Source organism: Nelumbo nucifera, chromosome 2 (assembly GCF_055504915.1).
Source record: "Nelumbo nucifera cultivar China Antique chromosome 2, China Antique-T2T, whole genome shotgun sequence".
In the NCBI taxonomy this organism is placed as follows: Eukaryota; Viridiplantae; Streptophyta; class Magnoliopsida; order Proteales; family Nelumbonaceae; genus Nelumbo; species Nelumbo nucifera.
In genome coordinates this window covers 11,544,976-11,561,061 of record NC_142650.1, presented here as the reverse complement: position 1 = coordinate 11,561,061, position 16,086 = coordinate 11,544,976, and the positions used below count along the sequence as shown (strand labels likewise).

General features: G+C 38.9%; 1 protein-coding gene across 2 annotated transcripts in view; it reads left to right on the top strand.

Annotated features, from left to right (window-relative positions):
* Positions 1-16,086, top strand: part of LOC104597282 (cytosolic endo-beta-N-acetylglucosaminidase 1-like) — a 57,216-nt gene that overhangs the window by 21,871 nt on the left and 19,259 nt on the right. For both annotated transcript variants that reach the window (XM_088897198.1, XM_010258743.3), the window contains exons 7-8: positions 10,260-10,341; positions 12,181-12,261. In XM_088897198.1, the coding sequence (XP_088753324.1) occupies positions 10,260-10,341; positions 12,181-12,261 (163 nt within the window). The remainder of the gene's footprint in view (positions 1-10,259; positions 10,342-12,180; positions 12,262-16,086) is intronic.

Here is a 16,086-nt window from a genome sequence, read left to right as displayed (position 1 = left end):
TTATGTGTCCCATCTTCTATGAGGGACAAAATTGTCTTTCTTGTAACTCAAGTTTTTCATGAATAAAAGTCAAGTGGGTTGGCTAGGAGAGTGACTTTTGAACATCCTCTCTTCTAGTCTGGCCGAACACTCTTCTCCTCTCCTTCTTCTTCTTTCTCTTTTCTTTCTTCTTTCTTCTTCTCTACTTTGACCTAGAAACAACTAGGGTTTATTCACAAGGCCCATTACAGAAAAGAACATAAACAGTAAGAAAGAATAAACAGCCTATGGGCCTATCGGCCCATCTTCTCTACACTCCCCCTCAAGCTGAGCATAGATGTCAATCATGCCAAGCTTGCTAGTATCATGCTGAAGTTTTGCCTTGGGAATGCCTTTGGTGAGAAAATCTGCCAACTGTCCTTCAGATGAGATAAAAGGAAGACATACTTCACCGGAAGAGACCCTTTCTCTAATGAAGTGTCGATCAACTTCAATATGCTTAGTTCTATCATGTTGCATTGGATTGTGAGCAATGTTGATGGCAGCCTGATTATCACAGTACAACATCATTGGCTTGTCATGTTCAACCCCAAGTTCCTTCATCAATGATTTTAGCCATAATAGTTCAGAAACTCCATGTGCCATGGCCCTGTATTCTGCTTCAGCTGAAGACCGAGCAACAACCGATTGTTTCTTGCTTCTCCAAGAAACAACATTACCAGCCACCAAGCTGCAATACTCAGAAGTAGATCTTCTGTCATCAATGTTTCCGGCCCAGTCAACATCAGTGTAGGCTTCAAGTTTCATATGACCATGCTTGGCAAACATAATTCCTTTTCCTGGGGAGCCCTTCAAATAACATAGGATTCGCTCTGCTGCTGCCATATGAGTGTCTCGGGGAGCATGCATGAATTGGCTAATGCAACTGACTGCATATGCAATATCTGACCGAGTCATGCATAGGTACAGAAATTTCCCAAGAAGTCTCTGGAAGATTCCTTTGTCTTCTAACAATGTCCCATCTGAGGCAGAGAGTTTATGACTCATATTAATAGGAGTAGCAACTGGTCTAGCACCCATCTTTCCAGTTTCAGAGAGCAAGTCAAGAACATACTTCCTTTGGGAGATAAGAATCCCATCCTTGGATCGAACAACTTCTATGTCGAGGAAGTATCTCAGTTCCCCCAAATCTTTAATCTCAAACTCTGTATGGAGGAAAGATTTTAGATCATGAATTCCTGAAACATCATTACTAGTCACTACAATATCATCTACATATACAATGAGGTATACTGCCAGAGGTCCACTCCTCTTCACAAAAAGAGTATGATCAGACTGTGTCTACACATAACCAAAGTTAACAAGTGCTGTTCTAAATCTCTCAAACCATGCTCTAGGGGATTGTTTTAGTCCATAAAGAGATTTCTTTAGCCTGCATACCTTTCCTTTCATATCAGTTCCGTACATCCCTGGAGGAAGAGACATATAAACCTCCTCATGTAATTCACCATTCAGAAATGCATTCTTCACATCCAATTGATAAAGGGGCCAGTCAAAGTGAGCAGCTAAAGATAGAAGAACCCTCACAGATGTCATCTTGGCAACAGGTGCAAAGGTCTCCAGATAATCAATCCCATATGTCTGTGTATAGCCTTTTGCAACCAGCCTGGCCTTGTACCTTTCAATGGTGCCATCAGCTCGATATTTGATAGTAAAGACCCACTTGCAACCGACTGGATCCTTCCCTTCAGGAAAATCAACCACTTCCCATGTGTCATTCTTGTGTAGGGCATCAATTTCAGACCTCATAGCATCCCTCCATTCTGGAATATTAAGAGCTTCTGACACAGACCTGGGAATAGGGTTAGAAGCAATAGAAGATAGATAGGCAAAGTATGAAGGAGAAAGCAGCCTGTAAGAAAGGTGCTTGGAAATGCAGTGAGCAGTGCACTTCCGTTTTCCTTTCTTGACAGCAATGGGAATATCAAGGTTAGGGAAGGATGACTCCAAGGGTGCTGAAACTGTACCTGTTGTCTCATCTGTGACTGGAAGTGTATGAGGCTCATGTGTTGTAGGAGAAACAACCTGCTCATTTCTGGATCTTTGCCTTTGATACACCTTGGGATTGAGGATAGGACGAGGAGGTAAAGGTGGAAGGACACTGGGACAGGGAGAATGGAACGACTGATCCGCCCTTGATTCATTTGAAGGAGAAGCAGACTCATCAAAAGACTCAACTGGGACAGGAAGAGGAAGAGCAAACACCTGTGACAAATCCTCCCCCTGTGGACAATGTCCATCCAGAGAGGAACCATAAAAGGGAGAAAGCTCATCAAAGGTGACATCCATTGAGACATACCGAGAGCCAGTCTTTGGATCAAAACAACAGTAACCCTTCTGTGTGGGGGAATAACCAAGGAAGATACACTTGTGGGCTTTGGGTTCAAATTTATGCCTTTGGACACTTGGAACATGTACATAACAGGTGCTGCCAAAGACACGAAGAGGAATAAGAAAAAGATCCTTGTCCGGAATAAGGAGATTGAAGGGAGACTTAAACCCTAAAACCCTGGATGGCATACAGTTTATAAGGTAGGTGGTTGTGAGAACGGCATCACCCCAAAACCTTGTAGGAACATGTGAGGCAAATAAGATACTCCTTGCAACTTCAACAATATGCCTATTTTTCCTCTCAACAACTCCATTCTGTTTTGGGGTCCTAACACAGGAGCTTTGATGAATAACCCCCATGTCAGAGAGATAGCAGGATAGGTTCTTCTCAAAATATTCTTTTGCATTGTCAGATCTGAAAATTTTAATCCTGGTATCAAATTGGGTTAGCACAAATTCATGGAATTGTCTTACAAGTCTTGGAACTTCATCACGGGATTTCATCAGGAATATCCAAGTGAACCGAGAAAAGTCATCAATAAACAATATAAAATATTTGTAGCCACCCATGGAGGGTAAGTGGTAAGGCCCCCACACATTAAAGTGCACCATATTAAAAGGAAAAGAAGATCTTTTATTGCTCAAAGGATAATTGTTTCTACAATGCTTTGATAACTCACAAGACTCACAATGAAGACTGGACAAACTAATTCCCTTGAACAGTTCAGGGAATAGATGACTCAAGGCAGAAAAAGACAGATGACCCAAACGACGATGACACAACATAATCCGACTAATAGGCTCCAAAGAAACAGACCCAAAAGCAACATTCTCAGGATGGTCAGTGCATTGTCCTGGAGTATTAAGCAGGTATATTCCGTTCGCCTCATGGCCACTCCCAATCACCTTCTGAGACTCCAGATCCTGAAAAACACAGTAGGAAGGAAAGAAGGTTACACAACAGTTTAGTGACTTGGTTAAACTACTTACAGACAACAAATTTGTATTTAGTCTAGGTACATGAAGGGTAGAAGGTAGGAACAAGGAATCTGTAGCCTTGATGGTTCCCTTGCCAGAAATAGGGGCAAGTGAACCATCAGCTAAAGTGATTTTATCACGTCCAGGAAGCAAGTCATATGAAACAAACAAGGTAGAAAGGTTGGTCATATGATCAGAAGCACCTGAGTCAATAATCCAAGGGATCTTAAGATTACCTGAAGTGGTTGCATGATTGGCAGAGGCCCTTATACCTGAATGAGCAAATGCAGAAGAAGCTGAATTTCCTGAAGGGTTGGAAGAAGAAGTCACATCCTCTAGATGACTGATCATCTTCCCAAACTTTTCATATTCTGCTTTCATGGCTGCCGACTGTGCACAAGCAGACATCTCTTCAGTATAGTACTTATCACTATCTGGCCCAGTAGCCACATTTGCGCTTCCTGTCCATTTACTATCATGTTTTTTCTGAAACCGAATGGGAACAAGATCAAGATATAATTTCCAGCACTTGTCTTTGGTGTACTTCGGCTTCTTGTAGTACTCACATACAACTTCTTTCTTTCCTGAGCCACTAGATGTCCCAACAACACCTTTGGGTTTAACCCCCATATTCGCAAAGTGATCACTAATACCAGCCCCTTGAACCTGAACAGCCCTTCTACTCTCTTCACTGCTCACCAAAGCATAAGCTTGTGACAATGAGACACTCTCCTTGGAAAGAATATTCTGTTTTGTGATATCATATTTTGGGTTTAGTCCGGTTAAGAACTCAAACACCCTGTTCCTTTCAACCAATTTTCTGTAAGTCTCTGCATCATTGGTGGTGTCCCAAGTTACAGCTTCTATTAGGTCAATTTCTTGCCACAAAGACTTAAGGGTTGAGAAGTATACAACTAAAGGTTTCTCCCCTTGCCTTAAATTCTTCACATCACTTCTCAATTTATAGGCTCTAGCCACATTTAGTTTTTGGGAATAGGTTTCTGCAACACTGTCCCAAATTTCCTTTGCTGAATTCATCCAGAGGTAGTGTTGGCTAATTTGTGGCTGCATTGAGTTCACAATGCATATATGAATCTTTACCGATTGTGACCATGCCAGATAATTAGTTCCATCTAGTTTAACTGTGGTCACTGTCAATAAAGAATCACCTGGAGTCCCCTGAACCGGTCCATATTCAGCACCAATCTTGTTTTCAAATTCTGAGGAGTTCATCATGTAAACACTTCAAATATGATTTCAGATGACTTCTACAAGTGTACCGAATGAGGATGAGCAAGGACTGAGTTCAACCAACCTCAAGACAGCAATACACAAGGCCAAACTACACCCGGAAGTTGCAAGAACCAAGACTGAAGTAGAACCTTGGTTCGGCCTTCAAGAAGTAATCAGAAAACTTCTAAGCACTCAATCGAAGTTCCTTTTCTAATCAGGGACTTCGAGGTAATCACCAAAAAGTAATCAAGAAGAGTAAATACCAGTCCGTATTGCTGAAGAGGCCTTTTTACAAACACAGTGTGGACAATAGAGAAGACCCCACTGTCAAAGGTGAAAAAGGTCTCAAGAACAGTCCGTACAGGCCCCCAAAACACAACCAAAAGAAGCAACAATTTGCAGCACTGAAACCAAGGATGTTTCGGCAGTTTTGACAGTCCAAAAAGGAGTGAAAACAACCCAGAAATCTCTGGGTTAAACCAGATTAAAAGACAGTCGAATAGCTGTATAGAAACAACCCAGAAATTTCGGACACTTCAACAGTCCAAACACAGAAAAATAACCCAGAAATCTGAGCACAACTTACAATATTTAAGCTTCAAATCAGAAACCAAGCTGTTTCCCTTTTTTCTCTGATTCTTCCTGGCCACCGAACCCCTTCTCCAAGAGATTTGAGTCTTGGGAACCTTCCAATGACCTCCAAGAATCAGGCAACACGAGCTGAAGCTTCCAGCCCTAGAATACTGAAGTTCAGGCCTGCTCTGATACCATGAAGAAAACTAAGAAAACAGACCTTGAGAGTTCGGCAATGAGGGTTTTGAGAGTGAGAGTTTCGAACATTACTCCCTCTCAGCACCCTAACACTGTTTTATTAAGATAAATTTGAATAATTACAAGGAGGCCCTTATTTGGGCAAGAAATTACAAAGAACAAGACATAGAAAGGATGGGCCCGGAATAAGGCCCATTACAGAAAAGAACATAAACAGTAAGAAAGAATAAACAGCCTATGGGCCATTCGGCCCATCTTCTCTACAATCCTTCTTATTAGCAGAAAAATACAAAAGAAATAAGGGAGAAGAGAGGAGAGAGAGAAGAGAGAAGGGAGAAGAGAAGAGAAAGTGTTTGGGAGTCGAATCTGTTGTGGCTGTGCCAAAATATATTATATTATATAGGGTGACACTGAAAAGATGGGGAAAGGACTCTTATGCCCCTACGACACTTACAGTTCATAAACAGAATAAGAAGCTAAGTTATTCTAAACAAAACAAGAGAAAATAAACTGAATAAAATAAACAGAATAAACTAAGCTATTTGAACACTCACCCTCAAGTTGGGACATAAATGTCAATCATGCCCAACTTGTCACACAAATCTTTGTGCCGCACAAGATGAAGACCCTTGGTGAAAATATCTGCAGTTTGTTCTTCTAAACTGACATAGGGAGTGCATACTTCTCCATGCACAAGTTTTTCCCTAATAAAATGCTTTTCTACTTCAATATGTTTTGTCCTATCATGGAGGATTGGGTTTGCAACAATGTTGATAGCATCTTTGTTGTCATAATAGAGTAGTGACATGGGGCTATTAACTGTAAAGCCCAGTCCACCTAATAGGTTCTTTATCCACATGATTTCAGCAACTTCATGAGACATAGCTCTGTATTCTGCTTTGGCACTGGACCTAGCCACCACACTTTGTTTTTTACTTTCTCTAGGTATTTAAGTTTCCTCCCACAAAGGTACAATACCCACTAGTAGACTTTCTGTCATTGGTTGCTCTTGCCCAATCAGCATTTGTATACACTTCAACTTTCAAATGCTCATGTTTCTAGAACAACAAACCGACCCTTGGGAACCTCTTGAGATATCTAAGGATCTTTTCTACAGCTTAAAAGTGGGAAGTCTTAGGATTATGCATGAACTGACTAAGGATACCCACTGCATAGGCAATGTCAAGTTTGGCCATAGACAAATATAAGTCTTTTGCAAGTCCTTGGAACTTCTTCACATCTTTCATAGCCTCCCCCTGACTGTCACCCAACCGATGATTAGGTTCAATGAATCAATTGGCTTCACTCCTAACTTGCCTATGTCCTCTAAAAGATCCAGTACGTATTTCCTTTGAGATATAAAGATGCCCTTTTGAGAGCGAGCAACTTCAATCCCAAGGAAATAACATAAGGGACCTGGATCTTTCACTTTGAATTGAGTGGCTAAGAAATTCTTCAACTTTTGTATTTTAGTCTTCTAATCTCTTGTGACTACTATGTTATCAACGTAGTGACATACACAACTGAAGTTGCAATTTTCTCTTTGCCTTTCTTCACAAATAGAGTATGATCTGACTGGCATTGTTTGAACCCCATTTATTGTACAACTAAGTGAAACTTACTAAACCAGGCCCGAGGTGACTGTTTCAAACTAGATAATGATTTTTTTAATCTGCACACCTTCTCCTTACTACCTTTGGCACAAAAACCTGGAGATTGAGTCATGTGTACCTCCTCCTCTAGGTCACAATTCAAGAATGCATTTTTAATATCCAATTGAAGTTCCCAGTCAAGATTAGCTGCTAATGAAAGGAGGATTCTGATAGAGTTCATCTTGGCCACTGGAGCAAAGGTCTCTTTATAGTCTACTCCATACACCTATGTAAACCCTTTTGCTACCAACCTGGCTTTGTACTTTTCTATCGTACCCCTATGCTTCACTGTGAACACCCACTTACATCCCACTGGTTCTTTTCCTTCAAGAAGATCCACCAACTCCCAAGTGCCATTTTTGTGCAAGGCATTAATTTCTTCCTTCATTGCATCTGTCCATTCAGGTATGGATAAAGCTTCTGCCACATTCTTAGGAATAGAAATATTGTCAATGGAGGAAAGAAACACACAATATGAAGGTGAGATATGATCATAAGATACAAAGTGGGAGATAGGATGATTAGTAGTACAAGATCTAACACCCTTTCTCTTAGCAATAGGAACATCAAGATCATCAATAACAAGAGGATCAACATCAATTGGGTCAGGCATATCAATGGGAACAAGTGTACCAGGCTGATGGGGATCTGCCTTTGGATAGTCTAATGATGTTGGCTGCATAGTGTCAGGTTCCATGGCTCTTGAACTTTGTTGGCTCTTGTGGCAGTGAAGGAAGACACAAAATGGAGGAGGATTAAGAAGAGGAGGTAATTGTACCTGGGTGTGTTTCTCCTCAACCTTACTCTCCCCCTGAGGAGAAACCAAAAAAAAAAGGTTGACTCTCACAGAAGGATACATCATGGAGACATAGTACTTGCGTGAAATAGGATCATAGCATCGGTAGCCCTTTTGAGATAAAGGGTAGCCAAGAAAAACACAAGGGATAGCACGAGGATCAAGCTTACCACAAGTAGGGGACAAGACATAAACAAAGCAACGACTTCCAAAGACACGGTCTGATACCATTTTAGTAGAAAAATACAAAAGAAATAAGGGAGAAGAAGAGAGGAGAGAGAGAAGAGAGAAGGGAGAAGGGAGAAGGGAGAAGAGAAGAGAAGAGAGAAAGGGAGAAGGGAGAAGAGAAGAGAAGAGAAGAGAAAGTGTTTGGGAGTCGAATCTGTTCTGGCAGCTTGGGGACTAGTCACAAGCTGGGTCATCACTCTACCAGAATTTGAACAAATCAGTTTTTCAGATTTTGCTGATAACTTTTGGGAATTGTTAGAGATTCAAAACCGTAATGTGAATCAATTAGTCTAAACTGAAGTTGGATGTTTGATTTCTTTGTAAGGGGTGTAACCTAGACACCTGATCAGCTTGTATCTTGTTTTTGTTTTAATAAAATTATATATATATATATATACATATTATAGGGTGACACTTAAAATATGGGGAAAGGACTCTTATGCCCCTGCGACACTTACAGTATAAACAGAATAAAAAGCTAAGTTATTCTAAACAGAACAAGAGAAAATAAACTGAATAAAATAGCCAAAATAAACTAAGCTATTTCAACACTTCTAAGCATACACATTTCTGCCACACTCAGTTTTTGGACATGCTGTTCTTAACTGCCCACCACTCTTGCTCCATAAAGCATAGCTGGCTTTATAACTGTTTTATAGAATTTCCCTTTTAGCCAAAGTGGTATTCGCCTATCACATTAGACTTTGGATGCACCTCCTGATTTTTCCTGTCGTGCTTTAATTCCATGAGTGGCATCATCCTCAATCTCCTCTTTGTTATGAATTAGGGTAAATTACTGAAACCTCCCCTGAAGTTTCTGACCGTTGCTGAAACCTCCCCTGAACTTTCTAACACAATTGCAAGTAGACCCCCTCTGTTAGAATCCTCTAACAAGAGGCATGCAAATGTCCAATATACCCATACAATTATTATTGAGGCTGGTTTCTACAGAAAAAAACAATACAAATTTTATAAATAACAAAAAAACTAGAGAATGTAAAGTTGAAGTTTTACCTCTGAGCGATTGATATGAAGGGAAATTTAGAAAAATAAATCAATTTCAGAAAAGATATTAGAAGGGTTTAGAATGGTGATTCATATGAAGAGAAAATTTGGAGAATAAACATTTTGATCAAAAGTTACTGCATGGGTATTTTGGACATTTTCATGCCTCTTTTTAGAAGATTCTAACAAAGAGGGTCTACTTGCAACTATGTCAGAAAGTTCAGGGGAGGTGATTACAATTACCAAACTTCAGGGAAGGTTTTAGCAGCAACCAGAAACTTAAAGGGGAGGTTTCAGCAATTTACCCTATGAATTATTTAACCAAGATAATGGAAAAATAAATAGAACAGAAGAGTATATGATGCTAACTTGTATTTGAAACTCTTTTCTAGACCCAAAAACAAATTCCAACTTGTATTTGGATTCTAACTCCTACTTGTATTCAGACTTAAAAAGAAGTAGAAGCTTCCTTTCAAATTAGGACACTTTTATAGCTTTTTATAAAGAACCAGAAATTACAATGAATAGTAAGTCATTATTTTACTATAAATAGCAATTACAAAACTTACTATAAATAGAGATCATTGGAAATATATATAGTATATCAGTGGGGTCCACTGATCAATTTGTTGACTTTGACTTGACCATGACTTGTAGAACCCAAAAATTGGTCATCTTGAAGCTTTAGTTGGAGCACTTCCATATGTCGGGTTGAGCCAAAAATATACACTATTTGAGCACTACAAGTGTACTTTATTGCTACCAACTTTGAGCCAAGTCAACCAAGGTTTGATTGGTCAAGTAGTCACTTCGTTTCTGGTTGTCAGTGCATGCAGCCAGTTGCCATCTGACCTCGTCTTTTTCTTTCTTTGCTTCCATATTTTCATCAATTGCCTAACAAAATATGCATTTAAGAGAAAATTAGTTCCATGTATGCTTAAATTACATTAGGTCATTACAATAGGGAAAGCCTTGTATCCAGGAAACTAAAGCATGAATGCTAATTCTTTTAATACTATAATGAATTTATAAGGATACTACATTTATGTTGGCAATTTATACAGAGAACAGCATTTATGTATGAGCCCAATGAGAATCCCACCACCTCTCTTAATAAGTGACCATGCTTTCAAGATCAAAGTTCACACTCTTACTGATAATCATCTTGTAGATTTCACCTATTGTTTGGAGACACTCAAGATCATATAATCTGTTGAATCTTGCAGTTGGTGGGGCCTTATTGAGAAGTCATGGGGAATTCTTAAATACTATCCAAAAGTTTTACCATTCTACTCAAACTTCGATCAGGTTATAACTTTGCTCCCTATCTTGTTCTTTACTGTATAATACCTCTAAACAAGAAAATATTTCAAGTTTAATGTGGATTTGATTACATAGAATTTTCTTTATATATATTCTAAGAAAAAAACTTCTTCCCTCATATTCTTCATGATTCTGTTCCTATGGTTGAACCAGTTGTAATTGTGCACTTATAGGATCCTTCTACTTAGATGCAAGGTTTTAAAAGACTAAAGGTGCAGTTGAAGCATAATGGCCCCAAAAGGTGAGGTGTAAGCCTCAAAGCTTAAGAAAAAAATTAATTAAAGTTTATAAATTGATAAAAATAGCATATAATGTCCAAATTATAAGGAAAGAAGGTACGAATATCCATCAAATAGAAGTTTATAAGAAATAAGTTTGAGAATTTAAGCATTAAATAATATAATAACTGATAAACTAACTATTATAAACATTTTACATTTCATGTTTCAAAATGCAAAGTTCTCAAATTATTCAAATGACCAATTTAGAAAAAAAGAAAATATATGAAGAATCATCTATATAATTTATATTAGATTTATGGTTATCCAATAGTTTAGAACAAAGGAAACAACTTAACTGATTTGATCTATGCAAAAAAAAAAAAAATCAATTAAGAAAAGAAAAAGAGAAAAATAACAAACTTGGGATGTTGGATTTAGAATAATAAGAAAAAAATCTCACTTAATTTATGCAAGAGAAACTAAGAACTTGATTGGCCCTTTTAGCATTGAGCTCTCCTAAAACACTAAGAAAAACTAATAGAACTTGATTTTCCCTATTGGTTTCTCATTTTTACTCTTTTTATTTGTCCCCTAATTATTGAAGTGCTTCATCCATATATTTTGAACTATAAAAATGCATAAAATATATATTTTTTGCACTAAATCACGAAATTATCATCAATACTTGAGGCTTATGCCTTTTTACGCTTCAAGCTATGCCTCAGGCCTTGAGGCTTGAGGCTTACGCTTCATTTTGTGAGGCTTAAGCCTTGAGGCAAAATTTGTGTGCCTTGCTTCAAGGCATATGCCTCACACCTCAAGGCTTAAGCCTTTTAAAACAATGCTTAAATGTCACTCTCAGTTGGACATATCTTTTCTGATTCTAAAGTTTTTGTTCCTACTTCAAGCAACTCTTACCACCTGAGCTCCACAAGAAATTAGCACAATGTGTAAAATCAATAGTTTTCTTTTCACTAGTACTTGAATCAAGATTACATATGACTTGTTCGTAGGGTAATTGGGTCTTCCTTAACCAAAGGAGATTATTCAAGAGCTAACATGAAGCACACAAACCTCTATATAGTTATTTTCATTGGGATATTAGTGTAAGATTTCAGTTAGAACCGTCATAGATATATAAGAGCTGGTCTCAGCATGCTTCACAAATAAGGCCAAACCCTTTTTAGATCAACTTATCACCACAATTTCATTATCATGATGGCTGTTGATTGATAGTGACAACTGTTAAATATTACCAAGGGTACAATCAGCCTAGCCAGAGGCATTGCTTTAGTCAACTGGTAATTCAAGTTGAGTTCTGATTCTCTCTCTTCTTCCTCTTCTCTTTTATCTTCCTTTCTATATTTGATCAATTAAATACAAGTAAAACCTTAAAATTTAAGTAGAAAAAGATAAAAGAAAAGGAAAGGTCTTGAAAGTTTGCATAAGGGTCTGTATATGGTCAAGTATGTATAGTGAAGTTGGTTGTATTACTCTAAATTCTAAAGAGCAATATGCGGAACTTTGATTACTTAACATCTCGCCAAGTTAGATACATATCAATTTTACAAATGTTCTTTTTGTCCTCTGTAAATTTGTTCAGGGCCATGGTTATCATTTTTCTGTTGATGGTGTGCAAGTACTAAATGATCCTTGGAATAACATTTCTTGCCAAAGCTTTCAGGTATCTTCCCAGTGAATCTTCTTTTTGGATTTTGTTTTTTTTTTTGAAATTTATATGTTGTTTGTTTACTACTTGTAACTATATTTCTTACTGTTTTACATGCATATTTTGATTTTCTATACTCTTCCTTCTGAAATTCTTGTTCCATGCTGTGGTATTGAAAATTTGTTTTGGTTAACTTAAGTTCAAATAGTTAGCTTAAAAAAATAGTGGCATTTCATTGGGTATACAGGTCTGCAAATGGTTGGCAGATGGGTTGGCAAAACAAGGGGTACAGAGGGGGAATCTATTTTGGGGGGATGGGAGTACCCATTAGTGTATATATTCTGTGATCAGGTCATCTCAACCTCTGGGATGGCTGTTATTTTGCACTTAATAATTTTACCTTAATAAAATTTTATTATGTGACTCAGTAAAAAACACTTCAGTTCAAAAGAATAGTTCTAAGCAACTGGCATAGTCTGTCAACATGCTTTTGCTTTACAATCTGTTGCATAGAAAGGTTAAGTAAGAAGAATAAATAAGAAGAAACAAGTAAGTGGTGGACATAGAGAAGATAAGAAAGGAGAGATTATATGATTGTGTTGTGGGGGAAGAGAATCAGTTATGGGTGTACACTCGCTCTATTAGTTTTACATTTTGGATTACAGATGTAAAAAGACATTATTGCTCCCATTACACAAGAATAAAAATAAGTGAAAACAATCTCGCTTCTCTCTGCACTTCCCCCCCTCAAGTGGAGCATAGATGTCAGCATGCCAATCATGCTCAACTTGCTAAATATATTATGTAATTTGGTTCTTGCAACTTATTTGGTAAAATATCAGCCAATTGAATTTAGTGGAGATTGATTTCAGATATTGAGGGTGATACTGAATTTAGTGGGAGAGGGGAAAGAAGAAAGACTTTGCTGTAAGGTGGAGTCTTTGAGAAGGGGTTTTTTCGAAAAAGTGCTTGATGAAGATCATTAGCTGGAATGTGAGAGGCTTGGGAAGTGAAAGAAAGAGAAGGGCAATTAAAGATTTGTTGAGGAGAGAGCAACCGGACATAGTCTTGATGCAGGAAACCAAGCTGGCAGAATTGGATAGAAGATGGATCAGAAGTGTATTGAGATCAAGAGGAGTTTGTTGGACTTTGGCGCCGTCCTATGGAGCCTCTGGAGGTCTAGTAACCTTATGGAGGGAGGATGCTGTAGAATCAGTGGAAGAGCTAATAGGAAGATTTTCTGTGTCCTTAAAGGTTAGGAATGTGGGGGATGGCTTCACCTGGGTCTCAACCAATGTCTATGGGCCAAACTCGTATAGAGAGAGGAATGAGATGTGGGAAGAGTTGTATGCCATACGAGGTTTGTGGGAGGGTCCTTGGTGTCTTGGGGGGGACTTTAATGTAATTAGATTTTGTACCGAATCTAATAACCCCCAAAGGACAATTACAACCAGCATGAGGAAGTTCAGTGATTTCATTAATAACTGTGGTCTAAAGGAGTTACCCCTCTTACAAGCCAATTTTACATGGTCGAATTTCCAAGAAACCCCCCTTTGCTCGAAATTAGACAGATTCCTCTTTACTGAAGAGTGGGAGAACCATTGGACGAACTTGATGGCTAGAGCCTTACCCAGAGTCACCTCTGATCACTGCCCTATCCAGCTAAGTTCTAGTCCTCGGCCTTTTAGATTTGAGAATATGTGGTTAACTCATCCGGATTTTGTGCACTTGATTGGGGAATGGTGGAGAGAAGAATTAAGAGGAGTGAATTGGAAGGGAGTAAGATTCCACAAAAAATGGAAAAGGTTGAGATCCAAAATTAAGGAGTGGAATAGGGAGCACTTTGGAAGGATAGAGGAGCAAAAAATTGACTTGATGTATAGGATTGAGGAACTTGATTCCAAGGAAGCTCAAAGGATGATGAGTGAGCAAGAACAGGTTTTGAGAGGAAATCTAAAGAAGGACCTGGAAGAGGTCCTTTTGATAGAGGAAATCTCAAAAGGCAAAAGTTGCTACATAAATGGATTAAGGAAGGCGATGGAAATACTAAATTTTTCCATGCATTGGCTAATGGGAGGAGAAGAAAAAATTGTGGCTAAGTTAGAGGTGAATGGGGAGCAACTCACAAATCAAGATGAGATAGCCAGATGTTTTGTGGATCATTTCAAATCAATCTATAGGAAACCGTTGAATAATAGGCCAACCTTGGAAGACTTGGAGTGGACTAGATTGTCTGAAGAACCGGCAAACTGGTTAGAAAGGGATTTTAGTGAAAAAGAGATCAGACATGAGGTGTTTTCAATGGATAGATCCAAAGTACCTGGTCCAGATGGCTTTACAATGGCTTTCTATCAGGATTGTTAGGATGTGGTCAAAGAAGACCTTGTTGGGGTGTTTTAGGAATTTGCAGATAAAAAAACGGTGAACTCTGGAGTCAATGCTACTTTCCTAGCTCTAATCCCAAAGAAGGCAGATGCAAAGAACCCTAAGGACTATAGGCCAATCAGTCTAGTGACAAGCATCTATAAAATCCTGGCTAAAGTGTTGTCATTGAGAATCCGAGTAGTACTACTCTCCATCATCAGTCAAGAACAAGGTGCCTTCGTGTAGGGAAGGCAAATAATGGATCAGATCCTAATAGTAAATGAGTGCGTGGAGGACATGAGAAAGTCAGGAACCCAAGGTTTCGTTTGTAAACTAGATTTGGAGAAGGCTTATGATCTTGTGGATTGGAGTTTTTTACTTGAGGTCCTAGGGTGTTGTGGGTTTGGAGCTAGATGGTGCAATTGGGTAAAGGGCTGTATTAGTTCCTTCCATTACTCCGTTTTGGTTAATGGGGTGGTGAAAGACTTTTTCCCAGCTTGTAGAGGCCTTAGACAAGGTGACCCTCTCTCCCCTTTTCTTTTTACCCTAGTTGCAGATGTCTTCAGTAGATTAATCTCTAAAGCAGATAGGGAAGAGGAAGTTAGAGGCTAGAGGATTGGAAGGAACAATGTCTGGGTAACCCACCTGCAGTTTTCCGATGATTTCATAATTTTTTGTGAAGGGGGTGACAGGCGGGAAGTGAGAAATCCCAAAGCATCGTTACAACACTTTGAGAATGTCTCCAATTTGAAGATAAACCTGGATAAGAGTTGTGTGGTAGGGGTTAATCTGAATGAGAGGACTTTGTAGTTTGTGGCGGATTGTTTAGGTTGTCCCATTTCTTCTTGGCCCTTGCAGTATCTAGGTCTCCCTCTAGGGGCTAACCCAAAGGAGAGTAGATTTTGGACCCCAATTCTGGAAAAGTTTGAGAGAAGATTAGCTTCTTGGAAAAAGAACTACATTTCCATAGGGGGTCGAGTGACTTTATTGAGAGCTACCCTAGCAAATTTACCGGTTTATTTTCTCTCTATCTTTAGGATTCCTATTAGGGAAGCTAAGAAGTTGGAGAGGATAATGAGATCTTTTCCGTGGGAGCCTGGGGAGGAAAAGAAAGATCATCTAATCAATTGGGAAATAGTTTGTAGGAGTAAAGAGGAGGGTGGACTGGGAGGAGGAAGGTTAGCTCAAAGGAATAAAGCTCTCTTAGGGAAGTGGTTGTGGAGGTGGCCTAGAGAAAGGGAGAGATTGTGGCATGATAGCTAGTATACATGGCAGACGGGAAAATGGTTGGGATGCGGGTGTATCACGTCAAGCTACGTTGGCATCTCCTTGGAAAGCAATTCAGAGTGTCCTCCCTCAGTTTCTCAACTTGGTCAGGTATGATGTCAACTCTGGTGTCTCTGTTTTATTTTGGGAAGATACTTGGGTGGGTACCGTTGCCCTTAAGGACAAATTCTCGGCTCTCAATTCTCTTTC